The sequence below is a fragment of the Poeciliopsis prolifica genome, unplaced genomic scaffold (assembly GCF_027474105.1).
Source record: "Poeciliopsis prolifica strain line A6 unplaced genomic scaffold, Auburn_PproV2 SCAFFOLD036, whole genome shotgun sequence".
In the NCBI taxonomy this organism is placed as follows: domain Eukaryota; kingdom Metazoa; phylum Chordata; class Actinopteri; order Cyprinodontiformes; family Poeciliidae; genus Poeciliopsis; species Poeciliopsis prolifica.
In genome coordinates this window covers 4,330,766-4,348,300 of record NW_026562411.1, presented here as the reverse complement: position 1 = coordinate 4,348,300, position 17,535 = coordinate 4,330,766, and the positions used below count along the sequence as shown (strand labels likewise).

At 42.1% G+C, this 17,535-nt stretch overlaps 2 protein-coding genes across 3 annotated transcripts in view; both read left to right on the top strand.

Moving 5' to 3' along the window:
* The window catches only part of LOC129374559 (titin-like), a 150,932-nt gene that overhangs the window by 24,041 nt on the left and 109,356 nt on the right, over positions 1 to 17,535 (top strand). For both annotated transcript variants that reach the window (XM_055053030.1, XM_055053028.1), the window contains exons 40-63: positions 67 to 3,747; positions 4,221 to 4,499; positions 4,689 to 5,255; positions 5,459 to 5,740; positions 5,819 to 6,097; positions 6,181 to 6,462; positions 6,547 to 6,825; positions 6,914 to 7,201; positions 7,303 to 7,581; positions 7,675 to 7,956; positions 8,333 to 8,611; positions 8,814 to 9,092; positions 10,615 to 10,902; positions 10,982 to 11,260; positions 11,508 to 11,789; positions 12,318 to 12,596; positions 12,684 to 12,965; positions 13,044 to 13,322; positions 13,419 to 13,706; positions 13,800 to 14,078; positions 14,161 to 14,442; positions 14,596 to 14,874; positions 15,079 to 15,357; positions 15,545 to 15,823. In XM_055053030.1, coding sequence (XP_054909005.1) covers positions 67 to 3,747; positions 4,221 to 4,499; positions 4,689 to 5,255; positions 5,459 to 5,740; positions 5,819 to 6,097; positions 6,181 to 6,462; positions 6,547 to 6,825; positions 6,914 to 7,201; positions 7,303 to 7,581; positions 7,675 to 7,956; positions 8,333 to 8,611; positions 8,814 to 9,092; positions 10,615 to 10,902; positions 10,982 to 11,260; positions 11,508 to 11,789; positions 12,318 to 12,596; positions 12,684 to 12,965; positions 13,044 to 13,322; positions 13,419 to 13,706; positions 13,800 to 14,078; positions 14,161 to 14,442; positions 14,596 to 14,874; positions 15,079 to 15,357; positions 15,545 to 15,823 — 10,431 coding nt within the window. The remainder of the gene's footprint in view (positions 1 to 66; positions 3,748 to 4,220; positions 4,500 to 4,688; positions 5,256 to 5,458; positions 5,741 to 5,818; positions 6,098 to 6,180; positions 6,463 to 6,546; positions 6,826 to 6,913; positions 7,202 to 7,302; positions 7,582 to 7,674; positions 7,957 to 8,332; positions 8,612 to 8,813; positions 9,093 to 10,614; positions 10,903 to 10,981; positions 11,261 to 11,507; positions 11,790 to 12,317; positions 12,597 to 12,683; positions 12,966 to 13,043; positions 13,323 to 13,418; positions 13,707 to 13,799; positions 14,079 to 14,160; positions 14,443 to 14,595; positions 14,875 to 15,078; positions 15,358 to 15,544; positions 15,824 to 17,535) is intronic.
* On the top strand, positions 15,830 to 17,015 carry LOC129374561 (titin-like). The gene is made up of 2 exons (XM_055053031.1): positions 15,830 to 16,242; positions 16,366 to 17,015. The coding sequence occupies exons 1-2, from the start codon at positions 16,071 to 16,073 to the stop codon at positions 16,749 to 16,751; spliced, it is 558 nt and encodes a 185-aa protein (XP_054909006.1). The 5' UTR covers positions 15,830 to 16,070; the 3' UTR covers positions 16,752 to 17,015.

Genomic DNA, 17,535 nt, shown 5'->3' with positions numbered 1-17,535 from the left:
ACTGTGATTTCACTTGATTGATGCTGGGATGTGTGATTTACTTTCAACTGTCATTACTCCACTCAGCCTTTTCTAGCTCAACGATCACAGTGGAAGAGGAAACCCAGGAGTCATACTACACTGGCTTAAAATTACCTGACAAAACCAGAACACTTGAACTCAAACCAGAAACTAAGCGCTTCTCCAGCTCTTTGGAGAGGAAAAAAGAAAAACCTGTTTTCCTTAGCAAACTTTCTCCTGCAGCTGCAGTAGTTGGAGAAACTTTTGCCTTTACTGTCAAAGTGTCCGGATTCCCACAGCCCACTGTTCAATGGTTCCACAATGGGCAGACAATAACCAGTTCATCAGTTTATACATTTATTCATGAACAAGATGAGTACAGTTTAATTATTAACAAAGTTAAGAGAGAATTTGAGGGAGAGTACTCCTGCACAGTCAGCAACAGGTTTGGCCAGTCAACTTGCTCTTCTTACCTTCATGTTCAGTTAAAGGAGCCAGAACGAGAGAAAAGGGTTGATGACAAAGCACCTGCAGCAACTGGTCAACCTCCTAAGTTCATGAAAGCTATAGAGTCAGTTCAGTTATCAGAGGGTGGGAAATGCTTTTTCAGGTATATGCTGACTGGAGAGCCTCTCCCTGATGTTCAGTGGTTCAAAGGAAGCATCCATATTGAGCCTGCTGGCTTTAACATGATGGTGAACAACCCAGATGGATCAGGCTTTTTCAGTATCATGAGTGTTAAACAAGAACACGGTGGTATCTACACATGTAAGGCCTTTAACCCATATGGGGAAGACTCTTGTAGTGCTGAGCTGTTGGTATTCAATGAAAAATCTCAAGAAGAGCACCAGTTCATTCAAAAAACTAAAAGCTTGAAGATATCACTGACCGAGCAAAGCACAGAGTCTCGGGTGTACCATGAAAGAAGCCGGTCTGATCAGATGATTTATACCATTAGCACTGAAGACCGGCAGATTATTCCTAGTGAGGAGGTGGAAACCCTCCAAGAGCTGAATATCTCTGCTGCTACTCTTCAAAAAGAGCAACTGACCCACCAAGCTGCCCTTCTGCAGTCTCATGAAATTCATGAGAGTGTTTCTTTGACTCCAGCCCATCCCCCCGAGGTCTTGGCTGTTCCTACAAAGCAACTTCCCAAGGCCTCTTTCTTATCTTCAGTCCAGGAGAGACAGAAGATAACAGAGCAGCACTCAGAGAGAATTCTGAGTCCTGAGGTAGTTGAACTAGAGTTCTCAAAAGAACAAAAATCTAAAATCATGTCAGCTACATCTGAGGAGGTCCTTTCCCTGACCACTGTGAAAGCTGAGCCTTTGACAGACCGGACTCCAGAGTTCAGTCAGACCACAACTGAGCCCAAGCAAGTTGTCAGTAGCTACCAAGTAGAATCTGCTTTACCCATTTTTGCTGATGTGTCAGATGTTGTGGAGCGACCAGAAGAGGAGAAATGTTTTAGAGTCCAAGAGGGGGTTAAGATTTTATACTCTGCTCAATCTGCTGAGCAGTTGTTGCTTACAGAGACACACTCTGAGGCTCTACTAGCTTTAGACCCTGCCGTTAAAACACAAATTGAAAAAGAACAATCTAAACCAGTGCTAGCACCAGTGAGTGAAACTATGGTGACTTTATCTAAAGAGCAGAAATATGAAACACAGATACCGGAGCAAGAAAGCATCCAGCCAAGTAAAGATAAGATATGTAAATCTGCCATAGTAACTGAGGAGAAATATCAGGTTCAGGGTGAACAGACAGTACAGGTGCCACCTCTAGAGACTCCGACATGTCTGCAGACTAGTTGTGAGGACAATCAGATTTTAAATTTGCAAGTTATCACTGATCAGGGTGTTTTAGAGTCTGAGGGAAGACTCAGCAGTGAGAAGCCCCCAATGGAGCTGGCAGACATGACTAAGAATCCAACTTTGCTGTACTCAGTGTCTCAAGAAGAACAAAGGACTGTGGTATGTGAGGCAACTTCAGAGTTCACTGCAGAGCCCGACTATGCATCTGTTCAGCCAAAGAAAGAGCAACCACAGCTAAGATATCTCCAGTCGAGCCATTCTGTATCAGTTTTACCAAAGGAAGGCATCATTGCCTTTACTAAACCTGATCAGCAGGTGGCATTACCAAAACAGGAGCGGGCTCGAAGCCATGCTGCATCCTCGGAGACACAAAGAGAGATCATAGCGGAGTATCATAAAGACCTCAATGTATCTGTGGATGGGATTAAGGCACAGTATCAGACTGAATCTAGACCTCCAAACATTCTTGGTGTGTCCTCCAAGCTCCTACTCCTTCCAAAGGAAACCCCTTTCACTGAAAGCTTCAGAGAGCAGCGAGCATTAGTCCAGAGAGAGGATCAGTGCAATATTATGCAGTCCTTGAATGTCACAGACACTCAGGTTTTAGAGGAGGGTCACACTGCCAGTCTTCACACTGATGAGAAATTCACGCCTGAATCAAAAGTCGAACCAAAGATCCCAAAGAGACCTGTATTCATAGAAGAAAAGGCAGTTGCAACTGAAAGGTGCAGCATCTTAGAGGCTGCTGAGCAGGATTTTGCTGTGCAGATCCAGGAGGGACAATCAGTCCGGCAGTCTGTGCTGTTAGAAGAAAAGCGGGTCCTCCTGGTAGAACAGTCAAGCGAGATACATAAACCAGAAGCTTCCACTGTCAGTGTTAAGACACAACCTAAGGGTGTTGTTTTTATTCATGAGTCTCAGGGCGCTCATGCTCTTCCTAAAGAACTCAACTTTGTTCTTAATATCCCAAAAGCATCAACTATGACCATTCGGCATCAGCTGAGAGAAGCTCTTCAGTCTGCTGTGGCCAGTGATCAACCAGTCTTACTAGCAGAAGTGGTGAAAAACTTAGAAACTGTGGAGATACAGGAGGTCAAAGTTCAACGAGAGCCCAGACGGACCAAATTCACATATCTGATCACATCGCCTGGTATCCCACTGGAGATCACACTGTCCTTCCAAGGAGAATATCCTCAGAAAGCTGATCTGAAGTCTGAGCTGCAGGTAGCTCTACAGACTATGGTTTTCCAGGAGCAGCAAAGTCTTTCATCGGAACAGCAAGGCATATTGCCAATTGACATACCTCAGAAGGTTCAGGTCAGCTCAGTACCCTCTAAAGAGATGTTGTCAATCATGATGGACTCGGTGGTGGTGGCAGAAAGTGTTGTTGGGTTTCCTCCAGATGCATCTCATTCTGCAGAAGTCAGAACTGAATTGATGGGTTCTTTCCAAAGTGCAACAATTCAGAGCCACACTGAGGAATCCAGGAAAGTGAGTCAGACTGAATTTACATCAGAGAGGGACGTTACTGAAGTAACCACCTTGTCAGCTGTAGAGCAGGTACATGTGGACACTTTTGTTCACAGAGAAACCAGAGAGGAGTATCTTTCAGAGGCCATCCTAATCAGTGAGTCATCTGACAGCCTTATTGGTCATCCTGTTGTTATTGAGTCTCTGGAGGATGTTTGTGCTGAAATGAATGATAAAGTTGTTTTTACCACTACTATCAAGTATGCCACCAAGGTGAACTGGTTTTTCAATGGCCAGCTGGTGAAATCTGGTAAAGAGTTCAAGTGTTCTGAAGACCGTGACACATACACACTAATTGTCAACAAAGTTGTCAAGGAGAGGCATCAAGGAGAATATGTCTGTGAGGCTGAAAATGAAGTCGGCAGGACTACAACATCTTCAAGGCTCACTGTGGTCTCAAAAGGTTTGATGATGGACAGTTCTTTGATATCATCATCAACTAACTTCACACATTAGCTTATATCATGTTCTGCTGTCTCTAAACCTCCAAAAAATAAAAAAATTACTGTTAAATTTGGAAGTTTGAGGTTTTAATCAGAGACCAGAACCATCCTCACATTTCCTGTCTCTCATCTGCACTTCTCCGTAAACATACCATCCTCACTTCCATCCCTCTTTCCTTCTAGGAATTACCTTCCATGTTGTTCAGCACCTGCCATTCCTCATCCTTGGTCCATTTCTTTCATGCATGCATTTTTTCCCTCAACCTAACACTGAGACAGCTTTCCTCCTCCACAGTCATCACTGGATTCATTTCTTTGAGTCACTCTTCATTTCAGGGCTACGCCAGTCTTCAAAAAATAGTCAGCTTTGTTTCCATTCAGACTGCTTTACTCACTTTGTCATTTCTTTTTCATTTCTCTCCTCAAAACACAGTGAAACCTGTGTTCAGACACAGAATTGCTCCTCTGGAGATCAACATCGGCAATTCTGCCAGATTTGACTGTGATACAGAGGATGCTCCAAATGTGACCTTCAAGTGGTTCAAAGATGGCCACCCCATCAAAGAGGGTGATAAGTACAGGATTATCAGTCGCTTCACGGCTTCCTCTCTGGAAATTCTGAGCCCATCAAAGGATGACAGCGGAGAATATACCTGTAAGGCATCCAATCAACATGGCAGTGATGAATGCTCTGCTTCTCTCGGTGTGACGGGTAAGAAACAATGCATGTTTCCTCCTTTTCCAGAGATTGACTTTGGGCCTTTCCAGAAGTTTATTCATATTTTGAGTTAAACAGATTTGTTTTTGTACTTTTATACTTTTCCCCCATCTTGGTTTTGGTGGTTCTACTACACAGTATGACATTTTACCACTAACATCTTTTCATTCTTAATCTTTGTAGAGAAACTTCCTCCAGTTTTTCAAACTAAACCTGACAACCAGACTGTGTATGTTGGAAAGAGGGCACTCATACAGTGTGTAATAACAGGATCTGCTCCTCTGAATGTTGTGTGGCTAAAAGACCACCAGGTTGTGCCCTCTGTGTCAGAACACTACCAAACCATTTGTGAAAAGAATAAGCACACTCTTGAGATCAAAACGCTTGAGGCAGCAGACCGTGGGCTATATGTGTGCAGGGCATCTAATAATGCTGGGATGGCTGAGTGCAGCATGGAGCTGCGTGTTGTTGATAAGCCCAACTTTGTAAAGCCCCTGGGTTCGGTTGCTGCCGTGGTGGGAGCTCCTCTTCACCTGGAATGTCAGGTGGATGAGGACACAGGAGTAACCGTTACCTGGACCAGAGATGGTAGGAAAGTCCACCAATCTCCAGACTGTAAACTGTCTTTTGAGAATAAGACAGTATATCTTGACATACTAAAAACCACACTGAAAGATTGTGGGAATTATGTGTGTATGGTGGCAAATGATGCTGGAAGTGCTTCTTGCTCCACTTCTGTCAAAGTACAAGGTAAGTTATTTATATTCCAGTTTCTTAGTGCTTGAAACCTTCAGAAAGCCAAGAAGAAAACTTAGTTTTTTATGTTCTTTGTGTCTCATGTGAAATAGATTGTTCTTCTCATCTTAATGAGCTTTGTTTTCAATGCTGGTTTCTTGTTTTTAAATTACATCTTCAACTCCATATAATGGTTCTGACTAACCATACCCCTGCAGAGCCACCAGTCTTTGTAAAGAGACTGGAGGGTACAACAGTTTGGAAGCGAGGTAGCACAGCTCGGCTGCAGTGCACCGTCAAAGGATCGCCCGAGCTTCACACCACCTGGTTCTACAATGACAGTGAGCTGTCCAGTGGTGGCAGATATGCTGCCAGCTTTAAGGACGGTGTCGCCATTCTTGAGATAAACAGTGTCATGTTGAGTGACAGCGGGAGCTACAGCTGTGAGGTTCTGAACGAGTCAGGCTGTGAGAGCTGCAGCACCAAAGTGACAGTTAAAGGTGTGCAGCATTTGACATAATTCTTCATTTAAAATACAATATACATTTGTCTTTACCAAGCTGTTCGTTTCCTATTAGAACCTCCATCGTTCATTAAGGATGCACCCTTCATAGAAGCAGTGAGAGGATCTATAGCTGTGTTGGATTGTGAGATCGCAGGTTCTGCACCATTTGAAGTAACTTGGAAAAAGAACAAGAAACGCTTGTCCTCAGATAAAAAGTACAGAGTAGTGTCACAAGGATCACTGACCTCTCTGGAGATCCACACATTTGAGAGCGCTGATGCTGGTGACTATGAATGTGTTGTTTCAAATGAGGTTGGCTCAGTGACCTCTAACTCCGTGGTTAAACAGAAAGGTTAGTTTAAAAATAATCAGCATGATTTTCACTCTAGGTTCCTCAGTAGCTATTAAGGTTTACTATAATTGATGCCATTTCAGAGCCACCTGTCTTCTCAAAGAGGATTGAGAGTTCGACAGTGTTGTTGGGAAATGCAGTGAAACTACAAGGAGTAGTGAAAGGCTCAGCTCCAATTTCTATAAAATGGCTGAAAGACTCTAAGCTGATAATAGATGATGATTCCAGTGTCGCAACAACATTTGAGAACAGCATTCCTTGCATTTCCTTCACCTCTGTCGGGATAAAACATGGCGGCAAGTATACTTGCATTGCTGAAAACGAGGCAGGGCAGCAGAAATGTGAGGCTGTTCTCACCATTCAAGGTTAGAACTCACTTGTATTTACTAGCTATTCTCCCAGTTAATCTGTGTTAGTCCATAAAGCCTAAAGCTTGTGTTGTGTTTTAGAACCGGCTAAGATCATAGAGAAAGCGCCGTCCATCAGTGTCACAGTTGGTGAACCGGCAACGCTTGAGTGCACCATCTCTGGAAGCCCTGAGCTCAAAGTCAGATGGTTCAAAGATGGCAAAGAGATGATTAGCGGTCGTAAATATAAGATGACTCTGAAGGAGAACACAGCTGTTCTGAAGATACTTTCTGCAGATAGAGGAGACACTTCAGAATACAAGATGGAGGTGTCCAATAAAGTCGGAAAAGACGAGTGCACATGCTCAGTCACAGTTATAGGTTAGTTTCAGTCAGAAATACATGATTATTTCAACTCCAAAAGAGATCTTTTGTCACAGTTCCGTGTTTGGCTTCTCCTGTCACACAGATCGCGCTGTTCCACCATCCTTCACTAAAACTCTAAAAAAGATGGATGGAAGTATTGGTAGCAATGCCACCTTGGAGTGCAGAGTTGCTGGATCACAACCAATGGTTGTTTCTTGGTTCAAAGACGACAAAGAAATTCACAGCGATGATAAATACAAGCTTGATTTCAGTGAAAGTGCAGCCTCTATGACAGTTACACATCTTGATCAAAGCGATGGAGGAGTTTATACGTGCCGGGCTTCAAACAAGGCCGGAGAAAATGAGACCAGTGGAACCCTGACAGTCAAAGGTTAGAGACGTTTCAATGTCTTAGGTCTACTAGGAGTTTAACAACAGATACAAGTGAGCAAAGGTTATTGATAGGCTTAAAGCATGAATGTTGTTTTACAGAACCTCCAGCTTTCACAGTAAGACCTGAGTCCCAGGATGTTCCACCAGGAACCAACGTTGTGATAAAAGCAGCCTTCACTGGGTCTGCTCCACTGGTGGTTAAATGGTTCAGAGAGGAGAAAGAGATTTTCTCTGCAGGAAAGTGTGTCATAAAAAAGGATGTCTCCTCAAGCTCTTTAGAGCTTTATTCTGTAAAACCCAGTGAATCTGCTAAATATACCTGCCAAGTATCAAATGATGCCGGGAAAGTGGATTGCACTGCCACCCTCTTCGTGAAAGGTTCTGCTTCCATCTTTCATCTGCCATCTTGTTTCCTTGCTACCACTAACCACTTTACAAAGTTTACTGTAATTGCTCTTGTGTAATTTACAGAAGCTCCCACATTCACAATGAAGCTTGAGCCTTCACGGCTCCTAAAAGCTGGTCAGCCTCTGAAGCTGTCCTGTAAAGTACAGGGAACTCCTGTAATTTCCGTCACATGGATGAAAAATGGCTCTGAAATCATGTCTGACCACAGACACTTGATGTCCTTTGAGAGCTCAGTAGCCTCCTTGGAGGTGGAGAACTGCTGTGTAGAAGATAGTGGGGACTATATGTGTTTGGCTTCCAGTGAAGCCGGGAGAGATCAATGCAGCTGCTCAGTAACAGTCAAAGGTTAGTGCTGTCCTAAGAAGCTGTCCTCTACAAACTGATCCTACTGTCTGGTCCACATTGTTCCATATTTCCATCCTTAGTTATCTTTTGTTGGATGAATGAATTAAATGCAGTGTGAACATTAATATATGTAACAACCTATGAGTAGAACTACAAGTGTAGACATGAAAACATGACAGAAAATGGTTCTTTAGTTAATAGTTGTCTAAAAGCCACAGTGAAGTGTAAAAGGAAGGTAAGTTTGCTGAATGGTGCTGGAAGGTGTTTTTAGCAAAAAAGTCCCTTGATGGATTCTGTGGACCAGATTTGCCTCATCAGATGAAGCTTTCCTTTCAGATATTATTGTTGAATGTTACTTTTATTATCTTTCTCATAGAGCCTCCAGTGTTTGTAAAGCCTTTTGAATCAGCTGAGTTTGTGAAAGGATCTGACATTGTCCTGACAGGAACCGTTTCAGGTTCCCCGCCATTTGAAATAAGTTGCTTCCTCAATGATAAGCTGATCAGAAGCAACAAAAAACATCAGATCCATGTTCAAAAAGACACAGTCACTCTTCAGATATCTGACTGTGACAGCAGGGATGATGGGACGTACCGCTGCACGGTTGCAAATGATGCTGGGGAGACTACTTGTTCTTGCCAGGTTTCTTTGACAGGTTAGTCAAATGAATGTCTTGTGCTGCATGCTTCTCAGTTTCATGGAAAGTTTTGTGTATGCTAAAATGTCAGGTGATTTATTTGCTGATTTTCCAGGTTTCCAGAACACTGTTTTCTTTTTGCATTGTTTAGATCAGAAAATTAACAAGGTTTAGCTTCTGCCTAGATCCTTCAGTCTCACTTGTGGTCTTCTTTCACTAGAACCACTGTCATTTATTGAAAGACCACAGGACATGTCCTGCATGGTGGGCTCTGAAATCTCTATGAAATGCATGTGTTCTGGAGCACTTCCCATGACGTTCCGATGGAACAAGGATGATCACGCGCTCACTGAAGATGAGCATGTTAAGATGTCCTATGAAACCAACAGTTCTGAGTTGAATTTGAAAAATGCCCAGTTATCCCACAGTGGGAAATATGTGTGTGAGGCTGAGAACAAAGTTGGGACTCAGAGATGTACTGCCATGGTCACGGTGACAGGTTTGTCACATTTGTTTGAAAATCTCATCTTAACTCTTTGCTTAAATGTTCAGCTTTAAGCTTCATTAACACAGTGGGTTCAGCTGTGTCCTGTGATGGTGTCATAAAGCTAAAGTCTGCGTGTAAGTGTTGGTTATCCAATATGGCTTGATAAAACGGCGATGAGGTTTTTTGGGAATAATATTTAGTTTGATATCAGATCAGAAATTCAGGAATTTAATCTGATTTGGATTTGTCACATATAGACCAGTTAAGGATGGACTTGTTCTGGACTTTTGGATTAAGATTTTGTTTTCAGTCGCAATGTTTTGTTATATGTTTTTGTGTATTATATGAAAGCTGAAGCTTTTGGTTTTAACAACAGAATTTATCAACAGTGACATTATTTTCAATGCTTTGCAGTTTTATGCTATGACTTCATGCATGCCAGCACTGATCACCTAATGGATTACAGTTGTTCTATGATGCTGACTGTTATTTGCTTGAATGCAATACCTTGAATTTAGGAGCAAAACAGAATTATCAAATTCTTCCATTGGGTTTTTTTCTTTATTCTGTGGTGATTAGTCTGCTTTTATTTTTTCTGTTGTCAAGTGATTTTTATTTAAACTTAATTTGTTTAGACTTAATTTTTGTTGAACTCCTAGACACAAAGGTTTTTGGTTCTGTAGAAGTATACATGGCTTGTCTTTTAGCTGAAGCTGAAGTTTGCATGTCAAATACAATATGTTGTGTTGATGGTATGTCATCCCACAAAATAGCTCTAATTCTCCATCTAATAGTGACTGGAGGTACAGTTGAAGGGTGTGATCTAATCCTGTAAGCTAGTATTGTAAGTAATTCCTACTTTTTGTGCGTGGAAGTTGTCTTGGTTCAGTAGCATAAATATGTTCAGGTTATTTTTGACTGTAGAAACCTGCATCATGGGTTATTTTACATTACAAATATAATTTCTCTCTCTTCTTGGTCCCTGCTTTGGGAGAACCTCCAGTCTTGTCTTTCTGTGGAAGAATCTCTGTTAGTTCTTTTATTCATTTGCTCGCAAAAGGAATTTCAAGACTAAGCATGTCAGTGAGAAGAAGCTCTTAAAGTTTTTTGCTGCTGTTTTGACTTGTGAAGTGAAATATATGTCATTATGTAAATAAGGCCAAGGAGAGTAAATGCTGTTCCATTAATTATGGGCTAGTTTTTTTCTGCTTAAGCTTGAACATTCACTTATCTCACTGCTCCTGTGTTATAAATTCACTGTAATGGCATATAGAGGTACTAAAGACAGCTTAAGGGATAAATATTAAATCCAGTTTGCTTGAGCTTCACAGGTAAGTGTCAAATTGCTCAAAGATTGTAGAAATCTTCAATCAGAAATCATCAGGTTGTCTATGAGAACTACCTCAGTCCATGTAAAATTCAGTCCTTTCAGCTGGAGGAGAGCCATGCGGGTCTGCTAAGTTAATGTAGTGATGGAAAGTTGACGCTGGTCATAGTTACACAACTAATTATAGACCAATGTTGTTTGAAACAGATGCTGTGACTCCTCCCACATTTGTTAAGAAATTATCAAACATCCAAGCAGTGATGGGTTCAGTGGTCACAATGGAGTGCAAACTGTCAGGGTCTCTTCCATTTGTTGTCGAATGGCACAAAGGAAAACAAAGGATAATCAAGAGCTCTAAGTACAAACTTGTGCACAGTGGAAGCACTGTTTCCCTGGAGTTAAAACTGACTGAAGGTCGCGACACAGGAGAGTATTCCTGCAAAGTCACAAATGAAGCTGGAAGCTGTGTATGCAGCGGAATTCTTACAGCTAAAGGTTAGCTTTCAGATTTAATATTCTTTAAAAAGTAGCCTTCGCTATAGGTGTCATAATAACTTCTCTGTATGGGTTTTAGTGCCACCAACATTTCTGGTGGACATCAAGCCTCAAACGGTTATTCCACAGTCAACGGTGACCTTCAGAGGAGTCTTTGAAGGGACTCCCCCATTTACAGTGGAATGGTTTAAGGATGGCATCAAACTCATTGCTGGGTCCTCGTGTACAATCATTTTAGAGAAATACTCTTCTTCATTGGAGCTCAACTCAGTCGAGGCCATGCATAGTGGAGTTTATACTTGCCAAGTTAGCAATGAAGCCGGCACAGTGACAAACGCAGCGGAATTGTTGGTGAAAGGTTGGACTATTCTTTTTTTGTCCAGCACCATCTTTCATTTAACCCATCTTTTTTCATCAATTTTACCACTCTTCTGTCTTCATTCTGAGCAATCGATCCTCTCCCAGCGATATTTGTGTTGTCTTTGAGATCACCTTCCTCCCATCGCAGCATTCAGTCACCTTCCTGCATCCTGCATCCATCCCAAAGGTGCTCGAGTGTTGCTTTATGTTGGCAAAAGTAACCTAATCTTTTTTTGACTTCACAGAGCCTCCTCGGTTTATCGTGAAACTGCCTCCCACAACCTTTGTGAAGCAGTGTGAGGGACTCCGTTTAGAATGCAAGACCAACAGCGCACGCTTCATGAAAATGTGCTGGTACAAAAATGACCAAAAGATAAGCGACGGAGGCGATTATAAAGCCATGTTCGTTGATTCGACTGCGTACCTCCAGCTACGGTCTGCGAGGCTCGAGGATAATGGAGTCTACACATGTGAGGTTCATAATGATGCTGGCAGCGCAAGCTGCAGCACCACTCTCACAGTTCAAGGTCAGCTATCGAACGGATTTCTTGCTGATATGTTACACTGTGGATTTGTCTCCTCTGAAGTTCAGAAGCATGAAAGAGAAGGAATGGATGTCCTGTGATGCAAATTTTGTTTGATTGTGTCATGAATGTCTTTAGGACCCTGTATGAAAATGCCAGCATGGAATCCGTCAAACCTTCAGTGTGTCATATAGCATGAGTCTGAGAGGTCTCCATGTTCAGTGACATGCTTTTTCTCAATTTTGGTGGAATGATCTTGGGTACATCCCTTTTTGTTTACATGAAATTCTCTTTTTATGTAAAGGGGACGCTACGGTGTGATCATACAGTAGCATGAACATTATTTAAGTGTTGCCTTACCATAGAGGATTGCTCTTATAAAGACCAGGAAGGATCCCTCAAGCATGGACTGAACTTTGCGATAAGCCTGATCACAAAATTGAACCCAGTGCCTGGATGAACTGCTTGTCATAATGGTTTGCCTGTTCATGAAGATAAATTCTTTCAATTTATCAAAACATGTTTTTCCAGAGTCTCCATCCTTTACTAAAACTCCCAACCCAGTGGAGGGAATTCAAGGGAAAGATGCCAGTCTTCACTGTGAGATGTATGGCACTCCACCTTTCCAGGTTTACTGGTACAAAGACAAAAAGCCCTTAAAAGAGAGTTGGAAACATAAGATTGTTAGTGTGGGCAACTCTGCTACTCTTCATGTCATGAAACTTGAGCAGAATGATGTTGGCATATATGAGTGCAAGGTGTCAAACAATGTAGGAAGTGAGTTATGCCACACTACTATCAATCTAAAAGGTTTGTACCAAATCAATGGACAGTTTCTCAAACAAAATTTACATAGGATCATATCTTCTCAACTGTGATCTTTCTTTAAATATTCAGAACGACCAGCGTTTGTCACAAAGCTCATCGACCAGTCCGTAAGAATTGGCCAGCAACTAGCACTTACAGCCACAGTGAAAGGCTCTGAGCCTTTGACTGTGTCCTGGGTCCAGGACAAGGACCACGTCCTTAGAGACGGTGATAACAGAAAGATAACCTTTGAGAACAACGTGGCCACTCTTGTAGTTCCAGAGGCTGACTCAGCAACAGCTGGTAGATACACCTGCCAGCTGAGTAACGACTCTGGAGTGGTGGAGTCAGTCTCCCAAGTTACTGTTTTAGGTTTGTAGAATCTTACATACAAGTTTACTGCAATGCTACTATACCGTTAGCTCTAAAGTTTTCTTTCCACAACTTTAGAACCTGCTGCCATTGTGGATAGTCCAGAATCCATGAGTATCACATCAGGAGAAAATGCTTCTATTGAAGTTGCAGTGTCTGGTTCACCAGAATTGAAAACAAAATGGTTCAAGGACAACAAAGCCCTCAGTTCTGGTGCCAAATATCAGACATCTTTCGCAAAGAAAATTGCTGTTCTGAAGATCCGTTCTGCTGACAAAGCGGATGCTGGAGAATATAAACTAGAGGTTGCAAATCACGTTGGTACAGCTTCTTGCAAAATCAAGCTCTCAGTATCAGGTTGGTGAACTTTATGCAGATGCTCTCTTTATCTTAGGAGAAAATTTATCCCGCAGGTAGTTCAAATAATTGACTCGACATGTTCTTTGACTACAGATAAGATGATTCCTCCAAGTTTCATGAAGAAGCTTAAAGATACCCACTTTGTTGTGGGAAGGCCTGGTGAGATGGAGTGCAAAGCTTCTGGATCTTCTCCTTTAACAATTTCCTGGTTCCATAATGGCAGGGAGATCAAGAGTAGTCCCTCCTATAACATCAGCTCCACAGATAATAACTACAGACTGCAAATTTCAACTGTCAGTATGTCCGATTCTGGGAAATACACCTGCAAAGCAGTGAATGCTGCAGGAGCCAGTGAGACCAGTGCCTCATTTAATGTGACAGGTTAGTAAAGACTTGGAGTCTTTAAGGATGGAATCAGATTGATATGGAAACACATTACTTATCCCACAACCAATCTTTTTTATCTTAAACCAGAACCTCCTTCATTTTTGGAAACTCCTGAACCCAAAGAAATCTTGCCTGGCAAAAATGTAACTTTCTTAGCTAAAGTAAAAGGCAGTGCCCCGCTGCAAGTCAAGTGGTTCAGGGGAGCCAAAGAAATGCAACATGGAAGAGGCTGTGAGATCTCATTGAAGGCTGATGTAGCCACTTTGGTGCTTCATAGAGTTGATAAATCCCATGCAGGAGAATACACATGCCAGGTCATAAACAACGCAGGAAAGGAAAGCTGCCCTCTCCATCTTTTTGTGAAAGGTTTGTCCGCATGAAACTCTTCTAAGCATCCGCACTGAAAGGTGACTTTTGTGTAACTGATTAATGGAATTGCGTCCCTTAGAGCCAGTCCACTTTGTGAAGAAGCTGAGGGATATCTCTTCTGAGAAGGGTAAGCCCCTGAGGCTTGAGGTCACTTTCTCAGGAACACCCAGGGTAAACGTGACCTGGAAGAAGGATGGGAAACTCATCTGGGCCTCATATGAGTACACGGTGATCACCACAGACAACTCCTGCATACTGGAGGTTCTTAACTCTGACAGAATGGAGGCAGCTGGCACATACTCTTGCGAAGTGGACAACGGAGTAGGAAGTGACAAATGTGAAGCACACATTTCAATTCTAGGTAAAAACAAAGGAACTCTTGCATGTTATATTTAGTTCTTTAGCTTCCACTCTAATACCTATTTACTATCCATCTCTAATTATCTCATTCTTTAAGATATTTATTTGCACCTTAACATTTGTACTAAAACTATCATCCTCATCTTTCATTTAGAGCGACCATACTTTGTCGATCGGATGGAGCCGGTGGAGGTAACAATGGGTGATGCAGTCACCCTGAAATGTGGTATTGCAGGAAGTCCTGATATCTCAGTAGCTTGGTTTAAGGCTGGTGGAAAGCTGAGAAAGTCCCACCTTTGCGCCATGGATTTCTCAAATGGTATTGCCACTTTGAATCTGGTCAAGACAACTAAGTCTGACGATGGTGAATACACCTGCAAGGCTGAGAACCGGGTCGGTTCAGCCGCTGCCACTTGCAGAGTGACAGTGAAAGGTGATGCTTGCATTATATACTCTATTTTTCAGATTAAAAAAGTTTTGCGTTAAAAAAAAATCTTTCTAAAGCTCAATGTCAACATAGTAAAGGTGACTTTTTAAAAAAACAAACAAAAAAAAACACCTTTCTTGGGATAAATACTCTGAGACAAAGTATATGGTATTTTGATCAGATTTCTTAAATCACCATTGCCTTTCTTAGAGCCCGTGTGTTTTATCAAGAAGCTGGAAGACACAACTTTCATGGTTGGGGAGCCGCTGAAACTAGTCTGCACATACACTGGGAGCCAGAGGGTGTATGTGACATGGAAAAAGGACAACAAGCTGATCTGGGCCTCTTATCAGTACAACGTTAAAACCACAGACTCTACCTGCATTCTGGAGGTTCTGAACAGTGACAAGCCTGAAGCAGCAGGAACATACACTTGCGAGATTTCTAATGGAGCTGGAAGTGATGTTTGCCATGCGCATGTCAGCCTAGGTAAATTCAAAAACTGTTGACACTTCTGGTTTCACTTAATTTAACTAACTCCTCCAGCTACAGTAGCTCAAGGGGTTTTTTATGCTCTTCAAAGAGTAATGCAATAATCACAGCTGATTCAAACTACTTCTTTCAACCTGTCTGCTTGCATACTCCACACAACTAACCCAAACATTACCCCTCTCAGAACCCCCTCGCTTTGTGAACAAGCTGGAAGACACATATTTCAGACTCCGGGAGCCTTTGACCCTGAAGTGCACATACATTGGGAGTCAGAGGATACACGTGACCTGGAAAAAAGATGACAAGTTAATCTGGGCCTCGTACAAGTACAACGTCAAGACTTCTTATGATACATGTATCTTGGAAGTCCTCAACAGTGATCGGGAAGAAGCTGTGGGAAGATACACATGTGAAATTTCTAATGCAGCAGGAAGCGATGTCTGCCATGCTAATGTGAAATTAGGTAAACTCTTAATTCACTCACATGCATATTTCTTTGCAAGAATAACTAATCAAATTGTGTCTTCTTTGTCGTCTGTAACCAGCTTATTTAAAAGACTAATTATCATCATCTAACACTTCCATTGCTTACTGATTTCTTAGAACCTGTTCGGTTTGTGAAAAAGCTGAGAAACACCTTCTATAAAATTGGCCACTCTTTGACGCTGGAGTGTACATTCACGGGCAGTCAGAGGATTTATGTCAGCTGGATGAAGGACGGCAAACCTATCTGGGCTTCATATAAGTACAACGTTAAAACGACCGACTTCTCAAGCACCCTGGAAGTTCTAAACAGTGACAGACGGGAAGCTGAAGGACAGTATTCTTGCGAGATTTCCAATTGTGAGGGTACTGACATCTGCCATGCTATGGTCAAGATAGGTAAAACCGCTACTACGTCCCATCATCATTGCTTTATTAATGATCAAATCATCTTTGCCTACTCATATAACCAGTCATTTGCTAGATGTGAACATAAATAACCCAAAACATTGGCTCTTGTAGAACCTGTGAGCTTCATCAAAAAGCTGGAAGACACGACGTTCAGGCTTGGGGAGCCGCTGTCGCTGTACTGCGGTTTCAGTGGCAGCCCCAGGGTCTACGTGAGCTGGAGGAAAGATGGCAGACCCATCTGGGCTTCTTATAAGTACAACGTAAAGACTACAGATAATTCCTCCATCTTGGAGGTTCTCAACAGTGACCGGCTAGAAGCAGCAGGAAGATACTCTTGTGAAATCTCTAACTCTGAGAACAGTGCTATCTGCTCTGCCCTGGTCAAACTAGGTAAAATACAAACCACAAAGCAGTTAAAAGAGCTGATCAGCCATAGCAGCTCAGTGATATTTGGTGCTAATCTCTTCTCCAAAAAAAAAAAGGCTTCCAATTTTTAGTTTTGGGGAAGTAAAACATACTTGATAACACACAGAAACTAATCACTCAAATATTTGGCTAAAATTGTCATTAAAATTTGGAGTTTTCCTGTTTTCTAGTCTTTGCAACAGAGAACATTGTTCCAGGCCCAAAGCAATCTAAAGAACATTATTTTGACTATTATGGTCAAGTAATAATTAAAATTGTTCAAACATGAATATATGATTCCTGCTAACCTCTAATAAAATAAAACACTTACCTTTCCCTACTAATTCCTAACATCCTTGCTTCTTGTAGAACCCGTGTGCTTTGTGAAGAAACTGGAAGACACGACCTTTAGGGTTGGTGAGCCTCTGAAGCTTCAGGTCACATATCTAGGCAGCCAGCCTGTGTATGTGAGCTGGAAAAAGGATGGAAAGCCAATCTGGGCCTCCTACAAGTACAACGTTAAGACCACAAAGAGCTCATGTGTCCTAGAAGTTCTCAACAGCGACAGAGAAGAGGCTGCTGGGAAATATTCCTGTGAAATATCAAATGCTACTAGTTCTGATTCCTGTCATGCTCATGTTAGACTAGGTAACACCCCTTAACATTCATTGAAGTTCTAACAGATTAGGCCATGACATGACTAACCCTAACTACTGTTGCTCCTCTCAGAACCGGTGTGTTTTGTGAAAAAGCTAGAAGACACTTCATACAGTCTGGGTGATAAGCTGACTCTGATGTGCACATACACTGGGAGTCAGCGGGTCCATGTGAGCTGGACGAAGGACGGCTTGCCAATCTGGGCCTCATACAAATACA